This window comes from Phocoena phocoena, chromosome 2 (assembly GCF_963924675.1).
Source record: "Phocoena phocoena chromosome 2, mPhoPho1.1, whole genome shotgun sequence".
Taxonomy (NCBI): domain Eukaryota; kingdom Metazoa; phylum Chordata; class Mammalia; order Artiodactyla; family Phocoenidae; genus Phocoena; species Phocoena phocoena.
In genome coordinates, this window is record NC_089220.1 from 111,283,520 (window position 1) to 111,297,781 (window position 14,262).

Sequence of the window (14,262 nt, forward strand, 5' to 3'; positions counted from 1 at the left end):
TTCAGATACATGCTTGTGAAGACTCTTTAGAGGTAGAGAAATTATAATTAACGTTAAGTGAAAAAAGGAACAAATTTGTTTTGTACATTCCTCAGGTTTTCCTGTATTCTTTTTAGTCTGAACAACAAAACGATGGAAGATATTCAAAGTAAGGTCCCAAGGCTGGCCTTCCTGGTGAGTGTTTTTTAATTTAACTCTTTTTATATCTTTCTCTCTTTACATCACCACCCCCACTTCCCCACCCAAATGAAGTTTTTAATGAAGACAGCACACCACTGAGTCTCAAGTTGAGACCCAAAGTATCCAAACTTAGTGCATCAGGTTATATATCCTGTAAGAAAGACGATTTTGTCAGGTAACCAATGTGAAGCTCACCCCTGCACCCCCATCAGCTAGCAGGTTATCTGGAATTCATCCTAGATCAGTGACCTGTTGGACTCAAAGAAGCCACCCCCAAAAAAATTGTATAAAAAGATTTATTGAAATTTATCAATGACAAACAGACATAAAACTCAAAGTTTGGCTCTTCTGAGGGGGAGGAAAACCGGTGCAGATGTTCTTTTATACAGATGAAACACGGGCTAAGGAATCACACGTCACTTCAAAAGCAATCCAGAAGAGGGACAGGAAAGCAAACCTGTACATTCGCTAGGAATTTGCAGTCATTTCAGATTTCCACTAGGTAAGAAAATACAATTTTGCGTTAGTTTTTCCGTGCTCGGGTGTATGAAAAAAAAACCCAGCCGACATGCAGCAGCGTCTCCTGTGCTTAGGTTCGTAAAAATGGTCTAAGCACAGAAGGACATGTAGAAGAATTCTCTTGTCATTTTGTAAAACAAAGCGTTCTAATATTTTACAGAACAAGATAGGACAGTTTTGTTTTGAATCTTTGAAAGAGGTTGAAGTTTGAGGGTTTGCTTCTTCTCTTTTAATTAGAATTACCAAATCCATTTTACTCCTAACTCAGAAGCCTGCTGCTCTCAGCTCTCTGGCTCATCACAGGAGTGACACCAGAGTCTTCTTCGGACAGCGGAGCCCACCACCATCTGTGAAGAGGGAAAGGGGACGGGGGACGGGGAAGATCCCCCGACCAGTGCCAAAATACGCCTTTAGGTTGCTATTTACAAACCAGGGCGCTGGCTGCCTCTAGCAGGCCCAAGAAATGCGGAAACCACGAGAACCAGAACAAGAGGTAAGATGTGGCTGGTGCTCAGCCCCTCCTGGGCTTTGAGAAACCAAACTGAGGCCAGCCATGGCCTTCCAACCAACTCAAGAGACTCGGGAAATACCAGGAAATGTCAGAGATCTCCAAACCGTCCTCTTTGAGGGTAAGGAACAAACGCTCACTTGTGTGTGTACTCAGCTATCGCAAATTTATCAGGGACAGAACAGACACAAAGAAAAAGTAGGGGAAAAAAATAAAGAGTGGCAGTAAAAATAGTATTTTATTCCACCCCCTCCCCCCTCCCTCCCCCCACAACCCCCAGTACACTTTTCCCCTCTCGTTCCCACAGCAACGTTACAATCAGAAAAAAATAAGTTTCGGGGAGCGGGATTTGGGGGGGTACGGGTAAAAACAGTCAAATCACAATAGGAATTTTTCAAAATAGGTTATTCCACTTAGTCATCGTCTTCTCCCTCATCTTCAGGTTCTCGTTTTCGCTTCTGACCCCTTTCTTCTTCTGGAAGAGTAAGGAAAAGGCATTCAGATTAAACACGGATCCCGCCTCCTACTCAACCCTCCCCCCACCTCCCCGCTGGGAAAGCAGGGGACCGTATGTCTAGGACGCTTTGCCAACCCTGGCAAACCAAGGCCAGGTCCTCAGGACCCAGACCATCTACTGTCAACTGAGGGGGCCAGCCTGCTACCCGCGGAGAGTAAAAACGCTGCCGTACCACCAAGCTCCTCTTCATCTTCCTCATCGTCTACTTCCCCATCGTTATAACCTTCTTCATCCTCCTAGGAGAGAAGATGGACACCGGACATTAGGAACGCCCCGACCGTGGGACACGTGGAGGATGCCACTTTCCCTGACACCGAGCTCAGAAAGGTAGGGGCCGCCCCCAGCCCCTCAGAGCTCCCACGGACCTGCTTCGCACCGGTGAACCTAAAGCAGAAGTTCTTTTGCATCAAGGACCCCCCCCTTTAAGAATCTGTAGAAAGTTTTGAACCCCTTCCCTAGAAAATACCCACATTACACACGATATCTGCAAACAATGTCAGCAGAGGGGGGTGGATTCTATCCCCCGTTAAGAATTCCTGACCTGAAGTCCCTATAACTCAGGCAGCTCCGCAGTGTGCCCTCCTAGGGGAACAAGTTTCCCAGCCGACTCTCCATCGTGTGAAGTAGGCCGAGCTCTCATCTGTCCTCACTCTAGTTTTGGCTTCAAGAGAAGACCCCAGTCCAGACCCCAGTCTGTGGGTGAGTGCAGCCCCTTCACCATCTTGCAAACTTGGGTCACTTGGAGGGAGGAAAAATACAATTCTCACCCCCTGCCCAGGACATCACTCCCAGCTCCGTGAGATTCAGCAAGGGGTGTGAATTCACCCTCAACACAGGACCACGCTTCACGCTGGTCCGGTAGATCCAGGCTAGTTGAATCTCTGCATGAACACCGTTCCTAAAGTACCAGGCAGCCCATTGTTTAACAAGAACTTGGCAATAGACTTCTTTTTGTCAAGGGAAATATCCTTTCATAATGTCACCAAATAGTTCCTTAATCAGTCTGTTTGCTAAGACTGTGTGTGTGTGTGTGTGTGTGTGAGCTCTCCTTTACTGGAAGCTGGAAATTTGCAGATAGTCAATGAGATTACTAAAAACAACCACCACAACAAAAAACCAACCCCAAACCAAAAACAACCTCTACATGTTGGCGGCTCCTGACAGGAAGAGCAAGACGAAAAATCCATTAGCCAGCATGACTTACTGCCCTGTCCTAGGGGGGCCTATTTTGCTAGGTCTCTATTTTTAAAATACACAATATTCTTCAGAGGTGAGCCTAGCAGCCTACACCTGGGTAGAAGAGACACCCAGCAGCACAACTTGACGGGAACCAAGCCTATCTCACCAGTTTTCTCACTAACCCCGACCTGCCTCTCCCCAGCTTGTGGGGGGCTGGCTGGGAGATCCCGCCTGAGCAGGTCTGTGTGGCAGACAGGCGTCTGTGCCCTTGATGGAGAGAGACAGGGAACTGGGGGAGAAGGCAGGTACCTTGTCCATGCTGTCATCATTTTAAACCTCTCTCTCGGTCTAAGTTTTGCAATTAGCAAGAGTTGATTTAGAAATCTGAAAAGCCAGGGAAAATGACTCTGCTATAGAAAGACTCAGAACATCCAAACACAAAACCCAGCACACAGAGCCAGGACCTTGGAGAAGGGTGTGAAAGCCTAAAACAGTAAGTGGGCAAACACTCCCTTGTCCTTAAACATTTTACTTACAAGTTATCCTCTTAAGCCAGTGAGTTGATCCCTATTTACAACCCAGCTGTAAAATGACACCTATTGTACAGATGAGGAAATAGGTTCAGAAGGTCAAGGAACTTGTCCAGGGACACCCAGCTAGCAAGTGGCAGAAGCTGGGATCCACCCCGTCACAGACACATCCCAGACCCTGTTAAGAAACGATGCCCGACAGCGTGTGGATAGTGGCGCCATCCGCCGTGACAGCGTGTGGATAGTGGCGCCATCCGCCGTGTACGGGGACCCGTGTCGCCCTCTGACGTGGAATCCAGCAGTGTCTTATCCCCTTACCCACCAGTTCAAGGCAGTCTTTGATTTTCCCTAGCACACGGTAAGTGCTCACTGAATATCTGGATTAACATCCTAATGCCAAGAGGTAGAAAAAGGGGATGTGGATTCTACAGGAACTAATTTTCATGTGGAAACAAGTGCCAGGCTTGCCCCAGCAGATGAATCCCCTCCCTCTTTCTTTTCCAGGGCCAGCTGCAAGGCTTGCCTCTCCCAGACCAACCCAGTAACAGGCCCTGAAGTGGGTTCAATTCCCAGCCAGGGCTCCCGGCTGCCGAGGCGGATCACTGAGGCAGTTAGTGGGACTGACTCAGAGGCAGCAGGGTAAGTGAGGGGGGCTCTGAGAGACGGTTCCCTGCCCAGCCCAACCTCTCACCTCTTCCTCTCCACTCACATCCTCCTCTTCACCTTCCTCCTCCTCCTCCTCGTCCTCCTCATCTTCCACTACCTGAGCATCTTCATCGTACTCTTCCTCTGTGCAGTGGGAATGGGGACAAGAACAAACTGGTGGTGAGCTGGCCCTTCCCTCCCACAGCACAGGCCCAGGGCCTGGCGCCAGAGGTGTGGGGCCCACGACTCTCCCACGCCCGTCCAGGCCCACAGCCTGGACGCTCTAACGTGACTGAACGCATCCTAAAGTAAGCCCTCCTCCCAAGCGTTACGAAAACAGAAGATCTCTCGTGGAGGCTGAGATGGGAGAGAAAATGCCGGATCAGAGAACCAAGTTACAGGCCTGGGACAGCTGAGAAGTCAATTCATTCACAAAGAGCGTCTAGCCAAACGCGCCGCCCTAAAGGTGAGGAGACTGAGTCCCAGAGGGGGAGAAGTGAGTTGTTCAAGGTCACACCTGGAGTTAGCGGCAGATCTGGGCCTAGAAGCCTGGTCTCAGGGCGCCAGTCCTGGGACCTTTCTGTCCCATCGCAAGATGGAACAAACTAAGGCAAACAGGGCGTCTGAATCCCTTGTAAAACACTCCCACCTAACGAGGGAAAAGCACTCTTACGTCTGAACTATTCAGGTAAGGTCTCAACCCTCAACTTTACTCTGGCCACAAAGACCTGCAGGGAAGCCGCACTGAGCTGGCAGTGTGGGAAGGAGATGCGAGGCTCTCCTTCCTTTTCCTTCTTTCCTTCCTGTGGTCCCTGACTGCTCACCACACCACCAGGGAGCCCAACGTGCTGCCTGCAGCCTCCTCTGCTTCCTGGGCCCCTGGGGCTCCTGAGTCCTCATCCCCCAGGTCCTACCATGTGGTCCCGTGGGCGGCAGTCAGCTGGGGGCCCCACGACCTCTCCAGCCGTGACCTCATCTCCACTACCGGACCCGAGATGGAGAGAGGGGACCCTCAGGCCACACCCCACCTTCCTCCATCCGCTCATCCCCTCCCTGGAAGAGTATCTTGGGTCCAGCACCACACTACAGAGAGACACTGTAGGATCTCGTTTTCAGGGGGACTTTGGAAAAGGGAAGAAAATTGAAGGAAGACTCAGATGGTTTTTACGGAGTTATTATGCAGTTGGAGAACCTCAGGACGCTTCTCTGGGACTCAGGCCCTGTTATTTTAGGGGCGTCGATCAATGAGACAGACCAGGGACAACAGTAAACAGAGCAGACAGCCCACTCCCCTCCACAGCTCTAGAAAGAGGTCGATAGCCCTCGGGGGCCGGTGGGGGCCCCCTGACACCCAGCCCGCCCCCCCATAAAGCCCGGCCTGGCCTCTCCCTGGCGCCACTCACCATCCTCATCCTCCTCGTCATCCTCCAGGCCCTCCACGTAGCCCTCGGCGTCCGAGTCGGGGGCCTCCTTGTCGTCCCGATCGTAGCCATCGAGATACGTGAGCTGAGGAAGGAGCTTGAACACGTTTTCTCGGTAGTCGTTCAGGTTGGTCACCTCGCAATTGAAAAGGTCTAAGCTCTTGAGGTTTTCTAACTTTTTCTGCAAGCAAACAACAAAGCTGACAGTGAGCGGCGTGGGAGGCGGGGTGGGGAGACGGACGGGGGTGAGGTGAGACGGCGTGCAGAGCTCCAGGCTCACGGGTGATGAACACACTCTGGTTTGGCCCTGCCCGGCCGTCTCAGCCCTGGTCGGGGGGCCTCATGTTCATTCACGTGGAAGGTGGGAAGTTGGACTTGAGGATCTTTGAAGCCTCATCCGATGCCAACGCTTTTATTCTGCAATTACAGCTCTTGCCGTAGCAGTGACGCACCTGAAATTAACCCGGGGCTCTCTTGGTGCATAAGCCAGGAGCTTGGCTGCCTGCCCCTGTGACTAAGGAGCCAGAGAGGAACTGAAAAGGCCACAGGAACTAACAAACGACCTCCTTCTATGAATAATAATAATAATGGCAATTAACATAGCACTTTATGGATTAACTCAATTTATCCTCATGACCCCGATAAGGCAGAAATAATTATTCGTCCATTTTACAGACAAGGAAGTAGAGGGCAGAGAATTGGGATTTGATCAGGCAGCCCAACTTCAGACCTGGGCTCTTACTCTTTGCCTGTCAAAAAGGACAAGAGAAAAACCAGTGAAGCATCCAGATTTTGTCCACAGTACTTAACACAATTGGCTTTATCAAAGCTTTACGTATCGATGGGTTCTAGGCCCGTATTATACCCACTTGGTGGCTGGAATCGGAGGCCCAGGAAGCAAAACGGTCATACATCTAGCAAGAAACAGCTGCCTCCTGACTTCCTACCTCACACGTCTTCAAGGCGCAGGAACCCCACCCCGGGCCAAGTCCCTGTTCCAGTGGGGCCAGGCATAACTGCCAATTAAGGCTACTGTCCCTCAGGGTCAATGTCAGGAATGAGGCTGCTCTCTTGAGATCTCGTGACTGAGACCCGGTCATTCTCAGCAGAGGGTCAAGGGCAGGGAATGAGTCTGAGCTGCGGACTGGGTGGGTGAGGCCAGCATCTCCCAACCAAAGGCAGTTCCCCCACCCTCAGAAGTGAGTAAAACACCTTAATCACACTGATAATCAGGGAAGAAGGTACAAAACCATGTGTGGCCTGGGCAAGGGAATAGAGAGAGGGTGTGTGTGTGTGTGATCTATAATGGTACCCAAATCACAACTAAAACACACATATACAGAACTTCAAAGATATTCTCCTTTTAAAATGAAATTATGAAATCAAGGCTTCCAGGTAGATCAAAATAGCTTTGCTCTCCCCAAGGAAATTGGTGGAAGACCTGAAAGAAAGTTCAATGGGAAGCATAGTCTAGTAGTTGACCCCAGGCCACAGATGAGCAGGTAAAGTCTGAGTTGGAAGGAGAAATGCCAGCTTCCCGTTCTGCCACGCTGGCCCATCAAGCTGCCCTTCAAGCATCCACGAAGGGCAAGGAACGCGTTTTGGACAAGAACACACACTGAGAGATGTCCCAACTGCCACTCTATATACCCAGAAAAGGGAGACGTGGCACACTTGGCCAAATATCCCCATGGCCTTTCCCTGAACCTAAGGTGCATGGCTTAGGAAGTAATTCTTACGTATATATTTACAGTAAGTGTTAATTTAATGCGGTAGTTATTTCTACATTTCAAAAAAGCTATCATGAATCAGTGATACATCTTACAGTTGACTTCCTTAAAGTCAAGGGAATACAGTCACTCAGATCTGGGTAATGTAGAAACTGTTATTCTAACCATGAACCATGACCTGCCCCTTTCTGGCTAGTGAACCGTGAGGTTTGGGGTGTGCTCAGCTCTATGTGGACCAGCGGAGGAGGAAATGCGGCCCAGACCTCTGAGTCCCTGGTCACCATCACACCCAGGACTGGTGACCAGGGTCCCTCTTCTCTACGCCCCACAGGGGAAGGCCTGCATGGGGCTCCCGTGCCACACGGCTCTCTGTCATCCCAGGGGGCCTGTGTCAGGACCAACCCACCTTCCACGGTTCAGAGGTGCTAGCCTCTGGCCAGTGACCCAAGGAGAAAGCAGGTGACCACCTCCAGGGTCAGCTTAATTCCCGGATGGCGCCTCTCTCCCCAGTGAAGGGCACAAGCCATGCTCTAAGCCTAAAGAAATGACAGCTCGGGTTTCCAAAGCTGAGCAGAAACTATAAGAAGAAAAGCACTAGACCAGAAATTGAGACCTGGGTCCTACAGCATCCTTCACCCTGATGCCCATTCCAACTGTGCGACCCTGGTCAAGCTCTTTAACTTCTCTAGGCCTCAGTTTCTCTACGGACGGACCAGAAGTAGGAGCCCTGACTCTATCTCATGGCACACGATTAGAGTAAAAACAAAAAAGCATGTTATACAAATGCAAAAGTAGTATTCCCTGATATCAATCCCTCCCACCCCAGTGGAGAGGGGAGGACCCCAGTGACTCACCAGTGGCTCTATTGTGCTGAGGTCTTTAATTTTGTTGCCACTTAAATTTAGATGCGTGAGGTTCGGACACTTTTCTGCCAATACTTCCAGGCCCCCTGAGATTCTGTTATCGCTTAGTTCAAGCTAAAGAGGCAGGGAGAGAAAAAGCAGAAACGGCTTTTAAAATGAAGGCTCTGGGCTCAGGCGGCCGGCTCCCCGCAGACAGGACAGGAAGGGAGTTGGCTAAGGACCTGGCAGGCGTGCTGGGGCTCGCACCTGGCCTCCCCCCTTCAGTTACGCTCCCTCAACGTGGAACAATGACCCTTTCCTCCTCCCCAGCCCGGCCTCCCAAGCACACACGCTCCTCCGCTCTATTTACCTTCTTAAGTTTGTTTAACTTTGGTAAGTTTGCGACTGAGGTGAGGCCTACGTTGATTGTACTCAAGAACTCCAGTTCTTCAAATTCATCTGTGAGGCCTTCGATTTTGCCTTCATTTGACCGACAGTTGTCCAGGACAAGCTCTTTCACCTGGAAAGGGAAGGAGGGCGTGAACCAACTGGGCGAGGAATCGGGACTGAGGCCGGGGTAGGGGGAGGGCAGGAGGCAGGCCAGGAAGCATCGCAGCACCAGCGCCCACCCTGATCTTTCTGCCTTTACCAATGCTGGGGGGATCTAGGGGAGCGCTGCGGTGAACGGAGCTGCAGAACCAGGGGGCCCCTCCGGACAGGAGCCTTGGCTGGACTGGAGAAGACAAACGCAGTAAGCCCAGCTGCTGTCGGCAAGGCTGGGGGCGGTGTCTCGTTCCAACCCTACCGCCACACCTCAGCCCCCAGCTCCCCACTGTACCAGCCATAACACTGTTGGCAACCTCTCGGCCTTGCCATTCCATCAGAGCCCCTCTCCCAGCGCCCACCACGGCCCCGCCTGACCGTCTTACTGAGGCCAGCCACCTACGACTTCGCCTCCTCAGCCCCCCACGGGCCTTTCACCTCCATGTGTCCGTGGACGGCTCCCAGGACGTCCCCATCTGCTTGCACTCGTACCTGCCCCTGCCACCACGGTCAGAGCCTGCCCATCCGGCCTGGCATTCACCACTTGGCCCCACTGTAAGGGTCACAGACCAGGGACCCCTCCAACTCTCCATCCTCTAGACCAGCGCTGTCCACCAGAACCAACAGAACTTCCTGTGACGATGGAAACCCCACTAAGAGAAGAGCCACTAGCCACATGTGGCCGCCGAGGTGAGGCTGAGAAACTAAGTTTTACATTTTATTTAGTTGGTTTCTTTTTTTGGCCACACCGCACAGCACGTGGGATCTTAGTTCCCCAACCAGGGGTCAAACCAGTGGAAGCGCAGAGTCTTAACCACTGGACTGCCAGAGAGTCCCAAATTTTATTTAGTTTTAATCAATATACGTGTAAAGAGACACATGTAAATTACCATATGGAGTATCATGGCTCTCGACTTTGCTCTTCAGGGTCCTGGGAGTAGATGTGGAAGGAGAGAATGGATATCCACAAACCCAGGATGGACCCACGTAGAAATGCTGAGGTTGGCAAAGCCCAAAAGCTAGTCTCTGGAGGCACCTCTGTGGCCCTGCCTGCCCCCGCCAACTCCCTGGAGGTGGTTTTGCCCTATTAGAGTTCTTAGATTCCCCTCTCTTCTCTTCTTACTCAAAATTTGGGCCCTAAATCCTTATTTCAAATGAGATAGAAAGAGCTGATAAAGAGCTACCGCCTCACTGGGTTGTTAAAAGGCAGACCTGGCTGCAGGTTCCAGCGCAGATGGCAGGGAGACAGGCTGAGGAAGAGTCCTCAGGTCTCAGGCCTGAAATGACCCAGGGGAGTCAGCAAGGGACGCCAGGCTGCCTGGCCCTCCAGAGAGATGCCCAGAGTTATCCACTCCTGTCCTGAGCTGACAGAGGTGATCCCTCCTGGCTGCACCTGGTGCTTGACACAGCATCTCCACGTGCCCCCTCCCTGCAGCCTCCGGGAAACATGTACTGACGTCACCTGGATATGATGCCTCCCTGGGACTTCCACCCACAGGTTCGGATTTCTCACCTATGGGTCACTCGGTACAGGCCCGTCCTTCTCCATAGCAGCCCTGCATTGTCATTTCCTGCTGAGAGGCAGGGAGCAGGCTTTTCTCCTCCTAGATAAGCAGACAGGCCTATTCTAAGCAGTCCCTGTCCAGGGCTGCTCCCTGCCTCTCAGCAGGCCCATTTGCCCAGCTTCTTCCTGCACGGCCCAGGATGACCATCTGTCTCAGTGGTCCTCCTACTCGGGCGTCCCTGGGCCAACCCGGGGGAACAGAACCCACAGCAGGCTGCTGTGCCCCTCCTCAGTCCACCCTTGCCAGTGGTCAGACCAGGAGCGCTCGGGGCACGTCTGGGCCACAGCACCCTATAGTTGCCCTGCCTTCTTCTTCCCTGGTGGAGAGAGAGAGCCTGCTCAGTCTAGGACTGCAGCAATTTGCCAGGAGGGGCAAAGCCAGGTGAGGCAGCTCTCACCCAGAGCCAGCAAGCTCTCGGCTCAAGCACCAGCGCCAGGGCCCACCTTTCCCTTGGATCTGGGATGGGGGAAGTTAAGTTCTTTCCCACTCTCTCAGTCCCCAGGGGAGGGGATGTCCAGGTCAAGCCACCTTTTTCAAGGTCACTGCAAGTGTGCCTGGGAATAAATCCCATGAGGCCTTCTGCCCTAGGGCAGGAGATCAGTGTAGAGCCAGGAAACCAGGCCTTAGGGGAGCAGTGGAGGGAGATCAACTTTCCCGGGGGGAGGGAGAGTCACCTCCCCTTCGTTTGCAGTTACTGCTGGGGTCACACAGCCACTGGAGTGGCTCCTTCAGTCACTCCTTTCCTTGGAAGGCCCTGGGAATTGTTTAAGCTCCACCAAAGAAAGACAAGTATGAGAAGGGTTTCCAGTCCACCCTCAAAGATTTCAGACATGTGGTTTTTCTAGGTGGGTCAAGGGCTTCTCCTCTTACGGCCATCAGCCAAGGAGGAGGCCTCAGTAACGGGGGGAGATGGTGCTGTGGAGTCAAGGGAATTCCTCCTGGAAGTCAGCCTCTGTCCCGGAGAGGCACAATGCTGCCTGGGAATTCTACAGACAGACCCAAGGTTCCAGCCCCAGCTCCCAGCACCATGCCCAGACTGGTGGCCATTCCTCTCGGGGACAATATGCAAGCCACCACTACTAATGCTTTTATTAACAACAATCATGGGCTCTTTCCAGAGCCCTTAGCAGGCACACTCTTCAAAGGCACTGTCTCATTTAACCCTCACAATCGCTCCACGGGGTGTTCCTGGGGTATTCTCCCATTTTACAGCCACATCTGAACCACAGATCCTAAAGCCCCAGGAATGGGCACAGGAGGTTATCTAATGGACCCCGATGGTCAGTGTTGCCGCAAGATAAGGAGGGTTTCCCTGCTATTCCCAAGTGCAGGGCACAGGCTCTTGCAGACCCCCAACTGATCCTACAAGCTACCCTGACGGCACCTACACCCCCTTCGGCCCCTCTTCTAACTGTTCCACCGGCGAGTGGGGGCCACTCCCAGCGGTCCCACCCTGGTTACACTTCCTCGGTAACCAAAGCACAAAACTTAACCCAGCCCCCGTTCCAATGACACTGCAGTCAGTGGGGGAGGATCTGGAGAGGGGCCCGGGGGCCTGAGACCCCGCTCTTCCCCAAGGAGAAAGAGGCTGCCTCCCGTCACTCGGGAGGGAAAGCCTGTGGTGTCTGGAAGTCCAGGTGGCTGCTCCAGGTCTGTGGGCCTCCGGGATCCCCATGGTTTCTGCATTTCCTTCCTGGCGGGGTTTCAGCACAGTTTGGGGAGAGATCAAAGAGGGGAGGGGTGGGCTGAGGCTTACACCAGAGAGGCCAAACCACATCGGGGAAAACCCACTGCCTCTCTGTGAGGTGATGAGTCACATCGGGTATGGCAAGTAAGCAGCCTGTGAAGTGTCTGTAATGCACCAAACGGGAAAAAACAAAAACTCCAGCCCCGAAGCTGACCTGTGGAAGGTATTCCGTCCACCCCCTGTTCCACCTGCTTCCACACAAGCCCACGCTTTCTTACAGCTCCAGGGCAGGCTAACGTGTTTCAAAACGTCAAACCCACCCCAACCTTCCTTAAACTGACTTTGAAACCCTGCTGCAACTCCAGCCCGCTTCCTCCCATCTCTGCTCGCTGCTGCTGCTGCAAACCCTTCCATGTGAAGAGAACATCCCTTTTACATCCAGGGTGTATTCTGCTTAAAAAAGAAAAAAAAAAAGTGAGGCCCATTCTCCCCGCCAAACCATGGGTGTGAGCTAAGTGCAAAGTTAAAATTAAACTGAAAATTTGTACTTTGGGTTTAGACTCTCTCCCAACTCCACTGGCCGTTTAAAAATATCCGAATGCGGTTACTCTCTCCAGAACCCAAAACTGGAATTACTCTGCTTGTATCGGGAACTTTTCAATCACCCCAAAAACCCTCCACAGGATCCTTTGCTTCATTCCTCCAGCGTTAACACCCAAGAAGTGTCTGCATATTCATACTCAGCGCCCACCCCCCATCCCCCCCGGAGATAGTAGTGGGGAGGCACTGAAGGTTCCCAAGAAATCAGACTGCGCGGCTCCGGCATTTCCTGAAAAACTTGTCCCCAAAGCAAGGACGCAGCAGTCATTTCTCACCAAGGGGAGCTGAACTGTCTGTGATAAACACGAACACATTGTTACTCTAAGGGACAACCCGTTGCTTGTTTCAAAACTGTGAAATCTTGTCTTTACAGATCTCTCACATTTGACCATTCCTCTCTACTGCCGGCACTGCAGTCCTGGTCACGGTCATCTAAGTCACTCTAAGTCTGCTTCTGCTTCCAAATGGGGTCCATGTAACAGTGGGAATGCTGGACTACTGGGAATAGGCCCCCACCCGGAGGCCAAGGCCTGGCTGGCTGAATGCCTCTGACTCGATCCCTGAGGTCTCAGGCTCTGCCTCGAAGAAAGGGGAGGATGATATCTGTTTAACCTATAAAGTGCAAACTCTGGCCTAGAAAACATTCCTGGCTTCCCGCTGCCTCTGGGAAAAAAATTCAAGGTCCTAGACTGACCCAAGGAGGCCCTCCACTCTCGACGTCTCCCCACTTCCTCCAATCTCATCGCCCCCTGCCCACCTCTGACACTTGCCTACAGATCTAGTTAAGCCCGCCTCCCCAGGAAGCCTTCTGCACCCAGCTCTGAGCATCCCGGGGCACCGAGGGCAGCTGCCGCATGAATCATTTAATCGTGTATTAAGCATCCGATCCTCCTAGAGGTCAGGAACTGTCCTTCTCCGTAATCAGCCCAGCAGGGAGCGGACACCGGCGCAACTGCTTCACAAATGTTCCTGCTTATCGTGCCAGCCACAGCACTAGGTGCTGGGGCATACAGAGGGAGACGAAGCATCGTGACACAGTGCAACCAGTCCGATACACGTTGAACAAGCCCTCCCTTATTATAAACAATAACAACAATGTGTTCTCGTGTGTTTTGTGTCCCCCCAGGTAAGCATAAGCCCCAAGAGGAGGTAAGTCAACGGTGCACCCTCTTCTTGACCCGACCCAAGGGTCTGCACTCAGGTCTCTTGCCCGTAAGAAACCCCTCTCTCCACCCAGCAAGCTCCTGTGACACTGTCCATCTGAGCAGCTGAGGGGACACGGAGGTGACGGAGAGCCACAGCTGGGGGTCCCTGCCAGCAAGAGGTGTGGTGGCGGGCTAGGAGGAGACAGACCCCTGGTAAACAACTATAGTCCACTGTGCCACGTAGCAGGCCCGAGGCTGGGAACAGGGTGTGTGCTTCGCATGCCTCCACCCCGAGAGGATGGGCACACTAAGGACAGGCAGGGGGGACCCAGAAAGACCAAGAAAGGGGATGCACTATAGCAAAGCCAGGGCCAGCCAGATAATTTGCAGGGCCCAGTGTAAATGAAAACGGGAGACCCCTTGCTCAAAATTTTTTAAGAATTCCCAGACAGTGACAGGAGCGCATTAAATCCAAGAGCAGGGAGGGACCTTCTAAGCATGGAGCCTGTGTGACCACACAGGTCACATGCCCATGAAGTTGGCCCTGATTTAAATGGACAGCTTGGGCCTAAAGCAGAGCCCTCTGAAGGCCAGAACCAGAGAGAAGGAAGCTCGAGAGGGCGCTGCTTTTTATTTTTCCAGCACTTCCTG

General features: G+C 52.4%; 1 protein-coding gene across 1 annotated transcript in view; it reads right to left on the minus strand.

The window, feature by feature from the left end:
- Positions 1 to 460: 460 nt before the first annotated feature.
- ANP32A (acidic nuclear phosphoprotein 32 family member A) overlaps positions 461 to 14,262 on the minus strand; it is a 39,398-nt gene continuing 25,596 nt past the window's right edge. The window contains exons 2-7 of the mRNA XM_065871430.1: positions 8,442 to 8,591; positions 8,084 to 8,206; positions 5,482 to 5,680; positions 4,125 to 4,222; positions 1,897 to 1,960; positions 461 to 1,682 (exon numbers count right to left, since the gene is read on the minus strand). Coding sequence (XP_065727502.1) covers positions 1,621 to 1,682; positions 1,897 to 1,960; positions 4,125 to 4,222; positions 5,482 to 5,680; positions 8,084 to 8,206; positions 8,442 to 8,591 — 696 coding nt within the window. The 3' untranslated portion in view covers positions 461 to 1,620. The remainder of the gene's footprint in view (positions 1,683 to 1,896; positions 1,961 to 4,124; positions 4,223 to 5,481; positions 5,681 to 8,083; positions 8,207 to 8,441; positions 8,592 to 14,262) is intronic.